General features: G+C 43.2%; 1 protein-coding gene across 1 annotated transcript in view; it reads right to left on the reverse strand.

Annotated features, from left to right (window-relative positions):
- LOC140482359 (histamine N-methyltransferase-like) overlaps positions 1-13,075 on the reverse strand; it is a 36,421-nt gene that overhangs the window by 3,763 nt on the left and 19,583 nt on the right. Inside the window, exons 4-5 of the mRNA XM_072579711.1 lie at positions 8,443-8,573; positions 1,958-2,051 (exon numbers count right to left, since the gene is read on the reverse strand). Of these exons, the coding sequence (XP_072435812.1) occupies positions 1,958-2,051; positions 8,443-8,573 (225 nt within the window). The remainder of the gene's footprint in view (positions 1-1,957; positions 2,052-8,442; positions 8,574-13,075) is intronic.

A 13,075-nucleotide genomic window follows, 5' to 3' on the forward strand; every position in this document is an offset into this window, starting at 1 on the left:
GTTTTTCCCGGAGGGTCGGAGGCTGAGGGGTGACCTTATAGAGGTTTACAAAATCATGAGGGGCATGGATAGGATAAATAGACAAAGTCTTTTTCCTGGGGTGGGGGAATCTAGAACTAGAGGGCATAGGTTTAGGGTGAGAGGAGAAAGATATAAAAGAGACCTAAGAGACGCAGAGGGTGGTACGTGTATGGAGTGAGCTGCCAGAGGAAGTGGTGGAGGCTGGTAAATTGCAACATTTAAAAGGCATCTGGATGGGTATATGAATAGGAAGGGTTTGGAGGGATATGGGCCAGGTACTGCAGGTGGGACTAGATTGGGTTGGAATATCTGTTCAGCATGGATGGGTTGGACTGAAGGGTCTGTACCTTTATATGACTCTATGTTTCTATAACACTCAAGAAGCTTGGCACCATTCAGAACAAAATAGCTCACTTGACTGGCACCATACCCACAAGCATCCATCCCTCCACCACTGATGATCAGTAGTAGAAGGTGCACTATCTATAAGATGCAGAGCAGAAAATCACCAGGAGCCTCAGCACCTTCCAAACCCATGACCACTTCCAACTAGAAGCCCAAGAGGAAAGATAAATGGGAACACCACCACCTTCAAGTTCTCCTCCATGATACTCCCCATCCTGACTTGTATATATATCACCATTCCTTCACTGTCACTCACTCAAAATCCTGGAATTCCATCAGCCAGGGCATTGTGGGTCAACTCATAGCAGGTGGGCTGCACCAGTTCAAGAAGGACAACTAAGATCAGGCAATAAAAACTGCCTAGCCAACAATGTCCACATCACATCACTGAATTTCTTTAAAAGGTGGCTGTTTGTTATCACCTCACCAAAGAACAAATTTCCCACTAGTTAGCCATTAAACCATTGCAGACTTCTGTCAAGTAGACTTTTCTCTCCTCCAATGAAATAAGGCCAAACTTCTGACCTTTATTTTTCCAACCATAAATCTTCATCACCATCACCACATGAATGAATTATGCTGTACTTTTTTGTATTGTTACTTATTGCCATTCAATATTAGATCAACACAAATTTGTACAGAATATTCCAAGAAAAACAAAATTAAGTTAATATTCTGGTTCCACTTGACCTTTGTGAAGCAATTTTGACATTAAATCATTAGTTTGGCAGTGTAAAGTGAACAGAATGATATTTGATGCTGGAAATAATGAGTTAGTGAAAACAAGTGTTTCCTAATGCTGTGGATGTCTCTGTAACGATAAAGGACATTATCCTCCAGTCAGAGTGTGAGAGATTACTGTGGCAAATTTGGGAAAGGGTGGAGCAAATAGTTGAGCAACAGTTGAAATGGCCTTGCATGCAATACTTCGCACTGCCCATTTGTATTGAATTATGATAGCAATTTTAAAGTTCAGCACCACCTACAAATGGAGTGCCTTTTGAACCTTTAGACAGAAGCAGAACCTAGAAACAGAAATATCAGTAAGTAGAGCTATAAGGGCCAACTTATGATTTACTAATTATAATTAGTCATTTCCAATGCACAGCATTGACAGCTATTCACTTCTTTCTGTCATCTAGTCAATTATTTATCTACTGCACAATTTTTCACTTTGTTCACAGTCTTCTTGTTTGTTGCAAACTTTGTGTAAAGGGAAAGTTGCTGTAGTCCCAAAGGACTGCTCTCACATGAAATGGTTTAACCTGAGGGTTACCACACCTCTGACAAGAGTTTCCTTCATGGTAACCTCTGCTGGTATGGAAATTGAACTTGTGTTGTTGAAATCACCCAGCATTACAAGCTAGACATCTGGCCAATTCAGAGAATCAACTCTCAGGAATGCCAAGAAGTTGATCAATAGAATACGTATGAATTTAGTTATCTTCTCCGTATACTTTCAGATAGCTCAGGTAAAAGGCTGCATAGAATAACAGTACCAGTTTATCAGAAACACTGGACAATAACTTACTTGCAGTCTGTATTATTAGAAGTTTGCCATTCCTTTCCAGAATACTGTGAAAATACTTAATGGTATCATGCGCATTTTCCACAAAGTACAGCAACTAGTCAGCAAAAAAAAAATAGAAACACAGATAAGTTATGAATATAAATCCTTATATTAAAATTAATTGGGATACAATTATCAGTGCCTAAAAACACAAACTTTGAAATTCTTGTGGGCATATCATGGAATCATTGATCCAACGGCACAAAACCTTATTTACTAAAGTCAATTTCATATTGTGAAATATCATTCAGAAGTAGCAAGGTTTAAATGTAAGAATGTAAATACTTGGCTGGCAGTTCAGAGGAGGTTGATACCTGGAATGAGTGGTGATTCTTTATGAGGATAGGTTGGTCAGACTGGACTGGTTTCTCCTGGAGTTATGAAGAGTGAGGGGATTTCATTGAAGATTATGAGATACTGAACAATCTTATCAAGGTCAATGTCAAAATGTCATTTCCTATTGTGGATGAGCCCAGATCCAAGTGACTCTTTTTAAAAGTTAGATGTCACCCTTTTCAGATTCAGAGGAGGACAAATCTTCCTGATAGCAAGTTGTGCAACATTGGAATTCTTTCCCTCTCAAAGTGGTAGTTGTTGTAGAGTCGTTGAATACTTTTAAGGCAGAGTTAGACTCTTTTCTGGAAAGGAATCAAAGGTTATTGTATCCCTTGCAGGGACTATGAAATCTGATCTCCCATATGTCATAGGAGGAGTGGTATGCTCCTCCTGTGAGATATGTGAGATCAGGGAGAAGTCAAATCATCTCTGACAGCTATGTCTGCAGGAACTAAGAAGTTTGTCCACCTGCAGCTCCTCTTAAACTGTATGGGTCAGTTGGAGTGGCAGTTGAACCCACTGAGGAGCATACATGAGGCAGAAAGCTTACTAGACAAGGTTTCAGGGATGTGGTCACCTAGATTAATAGTGACTGCTAGGAGGGGCAGGCAGGCAGGCAGTACAGGAGTCCTCTGTGGCTATTCCCCTCTCAAACAGACATACTATTTTGGATATTACTGGGGAGTGTGATATCTCAAGGCAATGCAACAGCAGCAGCCAGATCAGTGGCATCACAATTGGTTCTGCTGTACAGCACAAAGTGTCAAAAGTGTAGATAAGCAGTATTAATAGGAAACTCAATAATCAGGGCCATAGACAGGTGTATCTGTGGCCATGAGTGAGACTCCAGGATGTTGAAAGGGGAAGTTGAGCAGCTTGATGTCATGGCCTATACAATGAACAACAATGGAAAGAAGAAGACAAATTAAATTCTGCAAAGAGAATTTAGAACATCAGGTAGGAAGTTGAAAAGCAGAACCTTTAGTGTTGTAATGTCGGAATTACTCTCTGTGCCACGTATTAGTGAGGCCAGGAGGAGGACAGTGCATTTCAATGCATGGCTAAAGGACAGGTGTAGGAGGGAGGGTTTCAGGTATCTGGATCACTTGCATCTCTCTCAGGGCAGGATGGACATGTACAAGAAGGACAGGTTGTATGTAAACTGGAGGCGCACGAACATCCTGCAGGAATTCTTGCCCATGCCACTCAGGAGGGTTTCAACTAATGAGGCAGGAGGATGTAAACCATAGTATTAGATCAGTATGTGGAGTTATTGAGTAGAGGTAGAGGTTATGTCAAATAATGGGAAGAAAGGCAGAGTCAGGCTAATGAACACTGCAGGTAAAAACAATGACTGCAGATGCTGGAAACCAGATTCTGGATTAGTGGTGCTGGAAGAGCACAGCAGTTCAGGCAGCTTCCAAGTAGCTTCGAAATCGACATTTCGGGCAAAAGCCCTTCAGTTCCTGATGAAGGGCTTTTGCCCGAAACGTCGATTTCGAAGCTACTTGGATGCTGCCTGAATTGCTGTGCTCTTCCAGCACCACTAATCCAGAATGAGCACTGCAGGACTGGCAATCAGAAGTTTTAACCTAAGAAGTAAGGCAGGTGAGGTTTGAGCCTGGATTAATGTAGAGAACCATGATAATGTCGCCATTACAGAAATTTGATTGAGAGAATGTAGGACTGACAGCTCAAAGTTCCAGAATTTAGATGTGATAGAGAGGTGGGGGAATGCATTACTAGCTGCGGACAATGTCACAACTGCAGCAAGGGAGGATATTTCAGAAAGCTCATCCAGCAATGCCCTTTGGGTAGAACTCAGGAATAAGAAAGGTACAATCACAATTATGGGGTTATATTATCAGCCTTCAAACAACCAACAGGAGATAGATGAACAGATGTTTGGCATAGCATGGACAAACTGTAAGAGGGTTGTACTGGGTTGTTGTACGGGGTGGCTTTAATTTCCCCATTGACTGGGACTCCCTTAGTGCTGGGAGCTCAGATGGGGTAGAGGGCTTCTTGAAACAATATGTAGGTAGACTAACTACAAAAATGACTGAACTAGACCTTGTCTTGAGGAATAATCCTGGGCAGATGATTGAAGTTTCAATGGGGATGCATTTTAGGAACAGTGATCTTGAGACCATAAGTGTTAAGATATTTAAATCTCTCGGCCTCAGGTGGAAGTACTAAATTAGAGAAGGTTAATTATTACAGAATTTGGCAGGAACTGGAGAAATTAGATGGGGGGGGGGGCAACTGTATGAGGGTAAATCTATCTGACATGTGGGAATATTTTAAAGATCAGTAGATCATAGTTCATTACCAGCACATTCTGGTGATGTTGAAAGATAACGGTGGCAAAATACAGGAACCCAGGATGATGAGATATCAAGAGTTTAGATAAAAAGGAAAAGTATATGGAAGGAATTCAAACAGGGCCATTGAAACAGAAAAAACTCAGGAAAGGAATCTGTAGGGCCAAAAGAGGCCATGAAATGTCCTTGGCATGTTGGATACCAGGAGAATTCCAAAGCAATTTATATGTATACTTGGAGCAAGTATGTACCTAGGGAAAGGGTAGGTCTACTCAAGAACAAAGGAGGGAATTTATGCTGTAACTGGGTCCTGGAACATGCTCGGACAGAGTCCGCTTGCAATCTCCGCTTACCAGATCCCTCGCCAGATCCTGGAATATGCTGGAGCAGGGTCCGTTCACAGCCTCTGATTGCCGGTACCCTCACCAGATCTCAGAATATATTCTGGCAAGGCCAGCTCGCAGCATCTGATCACTGGGTCTTGTAACATGCATGGACAGGGCCCACCCGTAGCCTCCAATCACTGGATTCGTCCTCAGATGCCAGAACTTACTCAGGCAGGGCCAGCTCACAGCATCCAATTGCCAGGTTCTATACATGCTTGGGCAGGTACTGGATGAGTGGTGCTGGAAGAGCACAGCAGTTCAGGCAGCATCCAACGAGCAGCGAAATCGATGTTTCGGGCAAAAGCCCTTCATCAGGAATATCCTGATGAAGGGCTTTTGCCCGAAACGTCGATTTCGCTGCTCGTTGGATGCTGCCTGAACTGCTGTGCTCTTCCAGCACCACTCATCCAGTATTTGCTTTCCAGCATCTGCAGTCATTGTTTTTACCTCTTTTACACCATGCTTGGGCAGGGCCTACTCACAGCCTCTGAATGCTGGATCCATCACTCAATCACAGAACATGCATGGGCAAGGTCGATCATCAATGCCTCGGTGACACAAAATACTTTAAACAAAAGGAAAGGAAAAAGAAAAAAAGATAAAGAATAAGCAAAAATAAAGAAAAGCAGATGGGTAGGGATGAGCTCAGGAGCTTGAATAGAGTGCTGCTGGTTTCTAACAATGCAGTTTCCTCACCATTTTTGAGGCAGCATTATTCCCACATTCTTGATTTGTCTGTAAATACATTAACTATCTTTGATTTGCCTGGGGTTGATCCAAACAAACAGAAAGATTACAGTATGTGGACAGTATGGATGTTAGAATAAAACTACAAAAAGAACTTGATAGACCGAGTGAAAGGGCAAAACGGTTGCAGATGGAGTTCAGTGTAAATAAGTGTGTGGTTATCTATTTTGGGGATGTGTGAATTTTAATGCACTGAATGTCCAAATAGACTTGGGGAGCAGCTGCATCGATCTTTGAAATGTCACTAAGAGGTGTAGAAAATATAGAAAATAAATAGGAAAGCTAATGGAATGCTGGCCTTTTTATCCAGAGGTATGGAGTTAATGATGCAGAAGTTACACTGCAGTTATACAAACCCCTGGTTAGACCCCACGTGCAGTATTGTGAACAGATCTGGGCATCGTATTTAGGAAGGATATATTGGCCTTGTGGGGAATACAATATCAGTTTACAGGAATGATACCTAGACTTCAGGGGTTAAATTATAAGGTGTGATTATACACATTAGGCTTGTTTTCTCCAGAATATAGAAATGTAAGGGGTGCTCAAAGTCTTCAAGATATTAACAGGAAAAGACAAGGTAGACAAAGTATTTCCACTAGTTGGGGATTCTATAACTTGGGGCATGGTCTCTAGAATTAGGACCAGACAATTCAGAGAGATGTCAGGAATTGCTTCTTCTGTTTGGAACACTTTTTCACAAGCAGTGGATGCAGGATCAGGTGTAAATTTTAAATTTTAGATGGATAAGTTTTTGTTAAGCAATGTTTTTATGGGGTATAGGCCAAAAATGGATATGTGGAATTAAGCCACAGATTATTGAACGTTGGAACAGGCTCAATGGGCTACATTTGCTCCTATGTTCCTATATTCTTACTGATATTCACAGATATGATCTGAAGTATATAAGCTAGCTAACCACACAGCCTTGTCCATCACACAAGCCAGCCTTCCATCCATTAACTCCATCTGCACTCCTCACTGCTTCAGCAGCCAACATAATAAAAAATCCCTCCCACCCTGTTTATAATCTCTTCCAAAATCTTCTGTTGGGCAGAGGACACAAAAGCTTATACACATGTACCAGTAGATTCAAGAATAGTTTTCTTCCCCACTGTCATTAGACTTCTGAGTAGACCTCTCCAGTTTTAAATTTAATGTTGACCTCGTTCTCTGTGCACCTTCTCTGCAGCTGTAACATTTTATTGTTTGCTTTGTTCTATTACCCTTATGCATTTTGTATGGTATGATCTGCCTGTAATGCACACAAAACAAAACTTTTCACTGTACCTAGGTACATGCAACAATAATAAAGCAAATCAAATTGAACCAAAACAAACCATTAGATTATAAGAACATAATATGTTGAGTTGAAGTAGGCCATTTGAGTCTGTTCCAATATTTAAGGGGATCATGGCTGATCTGGTAATTCTCAACTCTATCTTCATGGCTTTTCCACATAACCTTTGATTCCCTTACTGATTAAAAATCTGTCTATCTCAGCCGTGAATATACTTATGACCAAATGTCTACAAGCCATCTGTGATAGGGAATTCACAAGTACAGGTAGTTCAGCTATTACGCAGTGGTTGTGTTCTTCTGCAACCCCGCACTGCATAAAAATCATGCAATGCAAATACACTTAAAGCATTGGCAATGTAATAAAGTTATAGACAACACACACTTTAAAAGTTCCTGTTTTAGAAAAAGCACTCCTATTCATCCAATCACATTAACAGTTGCAGCTAATTTGCATTAACAGAATGACATATTAAAGCAGATCTGCCTGTATCCCACGCACAGAGAGAAGCCATTCTTTCTTTTCTTTGTTTTTAAAAGGTGATCCCTTATTTCTCTGGCCTTAGATTGTTCACAAGGAGAAATAATCTTTCTGCACCTACTCTGCAAGTCCCCTCAGAGTCTTAGAGAAATTGAGGACTGCAGATGCTGGAGATCAGAGTCGAGTGTGGTGCTGGAAAAGCACAGCAGGTCAGGCATTGTCTGAGGAGCAGGAGAATGGACATTTCGTGCAAAAGTCCTTCATCAATTCTCCTGCTCCTCAAATGCTGCCTGCCCTATTGTGCTTTTCTAGCATCACACTCTCCACCCGCCTCCTCAGAATCTTGTATGTTTCCAAAATTTCACCTCTCATTCCTCTGAATTCCAATGAGTAAAGGCCCAATTAACTTAACCCTTCCTCATAATACAGTCCCTCCATACCTGGGATTATAAACCTTCTCTGGACTGTCTCTATTGTAAGCTTTTTATTTCTTTAGATAATGTGCCCAAAACTGTTCAATGTTCCAGCAGGTCAATGGAGGGAATGCAGAGTTAACTTTTTATATCCAGTGACTCTTCAGAACTTTCCTTTCCTTCCATCCATTACATTTTTGCCTAGTTGCTTAACTTGTCCATATTTTCTGCACCATCTGCACCAGAGGCACCAAAGGACAGGCAAATTAAAATAAGGAAAAACTTACAAAGACATAATGTCAAAATGAATATGAATTCTTAAGCTGACCATGGTACTTAGAACCATTAGTATTTTAGACATTAAGCAGCATGGATGTGAACTTGCTCTACACTTAGCCCTGAGTGACAGGTTGAATGTGCTGTGACTGCTGGCTATTAAGTTAACCTGAACAGCAGTTACCTGAATCATATGAATGAAATCAAACTTCTTGCTTTCCTTTCTCTCCTTGTTTTGCTTTTCATAGTCAGTTGTATACATCTGGTTCCAAGTGAAAGAGGCATTAAGTCCTTGACCCTTCTCTTTTACGAGCTCTGAAAGTAATATAACATTAGAAGGGCTTTCCTCTTATTAACAAAGTAATCAGAAAAACTATTCATCATATCCAGGTTTCTGAAACCGAATTGTAGGCACTTGGTTGTCTGCTTTTAGGTGAAAACAGTGGCATGCTAGATTTAGTCAAAGGAAATAACATATTAAGCATTGTATTAATTTGTTTGCAGTTCAACATATTATTGAAAATCATAAACTGTTTTGTAAAATGTATACACCGTCAATCAACAAATCTAGTATGAGGTGGTACATTTTAAAAACAATTCTTTCTTGGGATATGGACACCGCTGTTAAGGCCATGATTGTCCTTGAGGAGATGGAGAGCCATTTTCCTGAACCTTTACTGTCTTTGCTCTCTGTAGATATGCTCAAATGCTGTTAAAGTATTAGTTCCAGAACCTTGATCCAGTGATTGTCAGGGAATAGCAATATAATTCCAATTCAGAATGCTGTGTGTGTTGGAAAGTTCCCATGTATCTGTTGTTCTTGTGCTTCACATTATAGCTGATATTTTAATGATAATAGTCAATCATTTTTGATCTAATTAACCCTCTGGATTTTTTTTAAAATTTAGTAAATCACATTTCAAATTAAGAAGCAGATATTATAGCAAAGTAATCGATTTCTACATGTGTAGTTTGCAATTAAGTCAGGCAGAGTCACAATATTGTATATACACAGTACATGAAGGCATAGAATCCCTACTGTGTGGAAACAGGTCCTTCAACTCAACAAGTCAACACTGACCCTCCAAAGAGTCACCCACTCAGACCCATTCCCTACATTTACCCTGAGTAATTCACCTAATCTGTACATCCCTGAACACTATGGGCAATCTAGCTTGACCAATTCACCTAACCTGCAAACATTGGACTGAGGGAGGAAGCCAGAGCACCCAGAGGAACCCCATGCAGACACGGGGAGAATGTGCAAACACCACACAGTCACCCATGACTTGGATCGAAACCAGGTCCCTGGCACTGTGAAGCAGCATTGCTAACCACTGAGCCACTGTCTTTAAAGGCAAACTTTCTTAAAAGGAAGGGACATATAAAACTAGTAGAGGCCCTGTATTTGAAATGTGTTTTCAAAGGAGGCTTTGAGAGTTTTTGCAGTATATCTTGTATACGACACAGGCTGCTGCTGGTGTTCATCAATGGTGAAGGATATGAATGTTTCAGGTGTTCAATGGGCTTCTGAGCTTGGTCTTTTACTGTGTCAACCTTCTTGAGTGTTGGTGGGGTTGCATTCATCCAGAAAAATGAAGACAATTGGAGATAGTGAGGACTGCAGGTGTATTGGTGACAGTGAGGACTGCAGGTGTATTGGAGATAGTGAGGACTGCAGATGTATTGACGACAGTGAGGATCGCAGGTATATTGGCGACAGTGAGGACCGCAGGTATATTGGCGACAGTGAGGACCGCAGGTGTATTGGCGACAGTGAGGACTGCAGGTATATTGGCGACAGTGAGGACCACAGGTATATTGGCGACAGTGAGGACCACAGGTGTATTGGCGACAGTGAGGACCACAGGTGTATTGGAGATAGTGAGGACTGCAGGTGTATTGGTGACAGTGAGCACTGCAGGTGTATTGGTGACAGTGAGGACTGCAGGTGTATTGGAGACAGTGAGGACCACAGGTGTATTGGAGATAGTGAGGACCACAGGTGTATTGGCGACAGTGAGGACTGCAGGTGTATTGGTGACAGTGAGGACTGCAGGTGTATTGGTGACAGTGAGGACTGCAGGTGTATTGGCGACAGTGAGGACCGCAGGTATATTGGTGACAGTGAGGACTGCAGGTGTATTGGCGACAGTGAGGACCACAGGTGTATTGGCGACAGTGAGGACTGCAGGTGTATTGGTGACAGTGAGGACTGCAGGTGTATTGGTGACAGTGAGGACTGCAGGTGTATTGGCGACAGTGAGGACCACAGGTGTATTGGTGACAGTGAGGACCGCAGGTATATTGGCGACAGTGAGGACCACAGGTGTATTGGCGACAGTGAGGACTGCAGGTGTATTGGTGACAGTGAGGACTGCAGGTGTATTGGCAACAGTGAGGACCACAGGTGTATTGGTGACAGTGAGGACCGCAGGTATATTGGCGACAGTGAGGACTGCAGGTGTATTGGAGATAGTGAGGACTGCAGGTGTATTGGTGACAGTGAGTACTGCAGGTGTTTTGGTGGCAGTGAGGACTGCAGGTGTATTGGAGATAGTGAGGACTGCAGGTGTATTGACGACAGTGAGGACTGCAGGTGTATTGGTGACAGTGAGGACTGCAGGTGTATTGGAGATAGTGAGGACTGCAGGTGTATTGGTGACAGTGAGGACTGCAGGTGTATTGGTGACAGTGAGGACTGCAGGTATATTGGCGACAGTGAGGACCGCAGGTGTATTGGCGACAGTGAGGACCACAGGTGTATTGGTGACAGTGAGGACCGCAGGTGTATTGGCGACAGTGAGGACTGCAGGTGTATTGGAGATAGTGAGGACTGCAGGTATATTGGCGACAGTGAGGACTGCAGGTGTATTGGAGATAGTGAGGACTGCAGGTGTATTGACGACAGTGAGGACTGCAGGTGTATTGGTGACAGTGAGGACTGCAGGTATATTGGCGACAGTGAGGACCGCAGGTGTATTGGCGACAGTGAGGACCGCAGGTGTATTGGCGACAGTGAGGACTGTAGGTGTATTGGCGACAGTGAGGACCGCAGGTATATTGGCGACAGTGAGGACCACAGGTGTATTGGAGATAGTGAGGACTGCAGGTGTATTGGCGACAGTGAGGACCACAGGTGTATTGGCGACAGTGAGGACCGCAGGTATATTGGCGACAGTGAGGACCACAGGTGTATTGGTGACAGTGAGGACCGCAGGTATATTGGCGACAGTGAGGACCACAGGTGTATTGGCGACAGTGAGGACTGCAGGTGTATTGGTGACAGTGAGGACTGCAGGTGTATTGGCGACAGTGAGGACCACAGGTGTATTGGTGACAGTGAGGACCGCAGGTATATTGGCGACAGTGAGGACTGCAGGTGTATTGGAGATAGTGAGGACTGCAGGTGTATTGGTGACAGTGAGGACTGCAGGTGTTTTGGTGGCAGTGAGGACCGCAGGTGTATTGGCGACAGTGAGGACCGCAGGTGTATTGGCGACAGTGAGGACCACAGGTGTATTGGTGACAGTGAGGACCGCAGGTGTATTGGCGACAGTGAGGACTGCAGGTGTATTGGAGATAGTGAGGACTGCAGGTATATTGGCGACAGTGAGGACTGCAGGTGTATTGGAGATAGTGAGGACTGCAGGTGTATTGACGACAGTGAGGACTGCAGGTGTATTGGTGACAGTGAGGACTGCAGGTATATTGGCGACAGTGAGGACCGCAGGTGTATTGGCGACAGTGAGGACCGCAGGTGTATTGGCGACAGTGAGGACTGTAGGTGTATTGGCGACAGTGAGGACCGCAGGTATATTGGCGACAGTGAGGACCACAGGTGTATTGGAGATAGTGAGGACTGCAGGTGTATTGGCGACAGTGAGGACCACAGGTGTATTGGCGACAGTGAGGACCGCAGGTATATTGGCGACAGTGAGGACCACAGGTGTATTGGTGACAGTGAGGACCGCAGGTATATTGGCGACAGTGAGGACCACAGGTGTATTGGAGATAGTGAGGACTGCAGGTGTATTGGTGACAGTGAGGACTGCAGGTGTATTGGCGATAGTGAGGACTGCAGGTGTATTGGAGATAGTGAGAACTGCAGGTGTATTGGCGACAGTGAGGACTGCGGATGTATTGGTGACAGTGAGGACCACAGGTGTATTGGCGACAGTGAGGACCACAGGTATATTGGAGATAGTGAGGACTGCAGGTGTATTGGTGACAGTGAGGACTGCAGGTGTATTGGCGACATTGGGGATTGCAGGTGTATTGGCGACAGTGGGGACTACAGATGCTGGAAAGTTAGAATTGATAAAGTGTGAAGCTGGAAAAAGTACAGCAGGTTAAGCAGCATCAGAGGAGCAAGGGAGTCAATGTTTTGGGTCAGAATCTTTCATCAGAGTATTCTATCACACTCCTGCTTTTTGCCTTAAAGATAATAAGAAGACGGTGGGTGAGTTAATCTTCACAGAATTTGAACACAAACTGTTATGGATTCTTTCTTGGCTCTTCCAGCAGAATCCATGTGTCTGCAGTAACTTCAAGTGAACAAAATGCCCACTTGACTTTTCAATGCACTGGTGTAGGTGGTTTAAGGTGGTTTTAGACATCCACTGGTGTGTGCCTATGTTGATCTCTTGAAAACATCATTAATTAGTTTTATCTCCTGAGTTGGACATTTGCCCATTCAAATTTGTTTTCTTCATTTAAAGCTTAAAGAACTAGACATCAGTCAGAACAAAAGATCATCATTTGGCACTTTGTTTTCAATGAGCTAATATGTGTTTCAGTCAATTCACAATTGAAAA

Source organism: Chiloscyllium punctatum, chromosome 10 (genome assembly GCF_047496795.1).
Source record: "Chiloscyllium punctatum isolate Juve2018m chromosome 10, sChiPun1.3, whole genome shotgun sequence".
In the NCBI taxonomy this organism is placed as follows: Eukaryota; Metazoa; Chordata; class Chondrichthyes; order Orectolobiformes; family Hemiscylliidae; genus Chiloscyllium; species Chiloscyllium punctatum.